Genomic DNA, 3325 nt, shown 5'->3' on the forward strand with positions numbered 1-3325 from the left:
TCTCGTTCGGTGCCGTACTGGGAGACCATTGTAAGAGACGGCACGTTCGAGGGCGGAGTCGCCGTGTTCGACAGGTCTGTCATGTGTGCCCGACTGACTCCGGTTGCACGGTGTCGTGGCCGTTGCGTGTGGAGCGGCTTGGGGTTTCGAGAAATTGCATACGTGCCCCACCCACCACAAGCCCCAGCCAGGCTTTGTCGACGCCTGAAGAATGAAGTCCAGAGAAGGGAATGGGCGCCTGAGTTTGGGAGGCATATGCGCCTGGTGGCGTGTGTTGATGGTATGTGAATGCTGTCGTGTCGAGCGGCAAACTCGATTTTTCTTTTCATGCTTGGTGTCAACCGTGGCCCTTTCAGCCGCCTCTGATGACGACGTCGCCCTTGCAGGTGCCGTAGGAGCAGCAAATCTCGGGTTGCGCCTTTCCAGAAAGGATGAGGTCGCGGTTGAACTGGCATGTGGTCAGCATGTGGCACTTCGTTGGGGGGGGGCTAGGTAGATACGTACGTCCGAGCAGCGAATCGGTGATGCTTGTACCGCGATACCAAAGGAGAGCATGGCGGCCATGGCCGAACAGATGATGTGAAGCTGCATGACGGTGTGTGGTGTAGTGAAGTTCCACCTCGGGCTATCCTATCTGTTAGGATGCGAGAACTGGTCTCGTGGCTGGCACACTGTACATATGAAAAGGCAAGGATATCTTGACAACCAAACAACACGAAGGCCGGCGAAGGGGACAACAGTTGCTTATGAAGGCCTCAGCAACGGAAGGCTGCGACAAGGCTCCGGTGCACAAGGTAACGCCATGGCACGGCAGAACCCACCCGAACGAGATGACGGCGGGCTTCCGGCAAGATCGCCTGTACGAGCAAGATGACGAGAGTGGGCAGCCGCAGACAGATCGGCCGCCATTGGGCGAGGCGAGGGTCTTCTCGAATGAAGACCGCCACACATCAGGCCGCGTTGGGGCAAGTCGCAATGAGGCTTATCTTGACAGGATGCACAGGGGGCCGGAGGGAGGGGGGGAACGGTGGTCATCCATGCCGGCTCGGGAGTAGCCCAGGTGTCTAGTGCGGTTGGATGGTGGTCGGTGAAACGTCGACAGATGACGGCAGGGTCCGCTCCAGAACGTGCTGGACAAGGGGCCCCCGGAATCAGCGTGGTGATGTGAAGAAGAGTGAGAAAAAAAACGTGATGGTTCACTTGACTGGAATGGTGGCCGAGGTGCTGGGACGCCACAGCATACCAGACGAGTCGACCGATTGCAGCGAAAACAAACACACTGGAAGCCCCGAACAGCCAACGACGGGAACGGCATGACGATGGGGGCGACCGCTGCAGCTGAGGAATAGTATTCCAGGGACGGCGTTGGTGGAGACGACGAGTCGAAAAATAGCAATCGGCATATGTCGCTCGGCTGTCTCCGAGTGGACCAACGCGCTCATGTCGGCTGATGATGACTCAGGGCGGAATGAACGACAGTGGCGGGCGCCTCGTTCGGCTGACTGTCAGCCTTGGGCCTCAGGCCTCAGGCACCTCAGCCCTATTCCGTTTCGTCGATACTGCAACCAACGTGACTCACCTAGGTACCTAGCCTTGCAAATTCGGCATTCAGTTGCAACATGTTGCTCAACACTGGCGCAGTCTCGCCTGCATTGTTTTCTCACGTCACTTGCCTTCCCTCGCAAACCAAGCGCTGCTTGTCTGACCCGAAAATAGCCAGTGGGTGAGTAGCTAGCGGGAGTAGCAAGCGGCACGCAGCTAGCCGGCCCTCGTATTACGTGAAGCCTATCCCACACTCGAGACTCGCGTAGTACCCGTCCGTCTTGTGAGGGTCCGAGACTCGTCGCTGGAGAGCTTGTGGCGCGCTGGGATGGACACTGTATTGCTTGCCATGCTGCCATCTTGGCTAGCCTCAGCTTCACCTTGAGTTCTCGAGGGCGTGCCTGGTCCTCTGGTCTTGTTCAGCCGCCGCGCCAAGGCTTTGTTTTTGTTCCCTTCACTGTCCGCGGGCCGCCTAGTGCCTCGACGTGTCTTGGTGTGCCTACCTCTTCAACCCGGAGACTTGGGAGGGTTCAGTGCCAGGATTGTATGTATTGTACCTCGCACACAATCTGGGAGTCTCAGTGTGGGGATCTCCGATGGGGAACGACAAACTCAGAATTTTTGGCCAAGAACTAACGCACAACCCGGCCTTGAGACGGGAGTGGGGTGCAAGGTTTTCTAGTCAAGGTGACTTTCTCTGTATGCAACGCAGTATGCAATGCGAACCTTTTTAGCCAACTCTGTGTACCTGGGTAGCCATGGGTGACGGAGCTCGAGTGACGTTCATCCGGGACGGATAGACTGACAGGCCAAGAGATCGTGGCCGTCATGCGACTCGGGGGGGTCAGACACCGTTCAGTCATGACCATCTACATGCATTGAGACATAATACACCTATGTTACATGATCCGATCCAGGGGATATCATTCGTGCGTCTCGGCCTCATCAAAGCTCGCCGACTCGTCGCCCACAGATGACGCAGTATCATCGTGTGCATCGTCCACCATGACGGCGTCGTCTACTTCGTCCGAAAAGGCCACAACCTTGGACGACGGCGACTTCTTCGGCGTCTCCAGCACGTCGCCGCTCCACGGCTTGCACTCCTTGACGAGCTCGCCGCACCGCAGACACGTCCAGCCCTCGCCCTCCTCCCTCTCCAGCCGCGTGGCGAGGCAGACGAAGCAGTAGACGCAGCCGCACGGCATCGTCTCGTACGGATTCGTTATGTCCGTCTGCGCAGAGCCGACAACGCCGCTCGACGCCGCGGCCGCCATGATCTCGTTCTCGGTGGCCAGCGTGTTCTGGTCCTGGTAGCAAATGGCGCACGTGCGCTCAGGGAGGAAGGCAAACTCGCCCCTCTTGACGCCGTCGTCGTCGCCGCCGTTTGTCTGCATGATGCCCTTTGTCTTGCGCCACGTGCGGGCGAACCACCGCCTCCAGCGGTGGATGCCGACGAGCGGCAGCACGAAGAGGAGGAACTCGGTAAAGGCGTGCCACACGAGCTGGGCGGTTGAGGTACTCAAACGAGGCCTCGCGGCTGACCTGGCTCGTCGCGGCCCGAGGCGCATGCGCAGCAGGCGGTCGAGGAGCGTCCGGTACCGGCCGTGCAGGAGGAAGACGAGAAATGACACGCACGCGGCGCCCGCGTGGAGCGTCGACAGGCGCTCGGTGAGGCGCGCCAGTAGTTGGATGCGCGGGCTCGGCTCGTCGTGGCCGTCGTCGCGCTCGACGAGCCAGTCCTCCCACCTCGTCCAGGCGTACTTGCCGAAGACGGTGACGAGAA

The 3325-nt window shown here is 59.5% G+C and overlaps 1 protein-coding gene across 1 annotated transcript; it reads right to left on the minus strand.

Annotated features, from left to right (window-relative positions):
- Window positions 1-2465: 2465 nt before the first annotated feature.
- VDBG_03682 (peroxisomal biogenesis factor 2) lies at window positions 2466-3110 on the minus strand (the record flags this gene model as incomplete). The annotated part of the gene is made up of 1 exon (XM_003005683.1): window positions 2466-3110. The coding sequence occupies one exon, from the start codon at window positions 3108-3110 to the stop codon at window positions 2466-2468; it is 645 nt and encodes a 214-aa protein (XP_003005729.1).
- Window positions 3111-3325: the final 215 nt, after the last annotated feature.

This window comes from Verticillium alfalfae, genomic scaffold, assembly GCF_000150825.1.
Source record: "Verticillium alfalfae VaMs.102 supercont1.4 genomic scaffold, whole genome shotgun sequence".
Classification (NCBI taxonomy): Eukaryota; Fungi; Ascomycota; class Sordariomycetes; order Glomerellales; family Plectosphaerellaceae; genus Verticillium; species Verticillium alfalfae.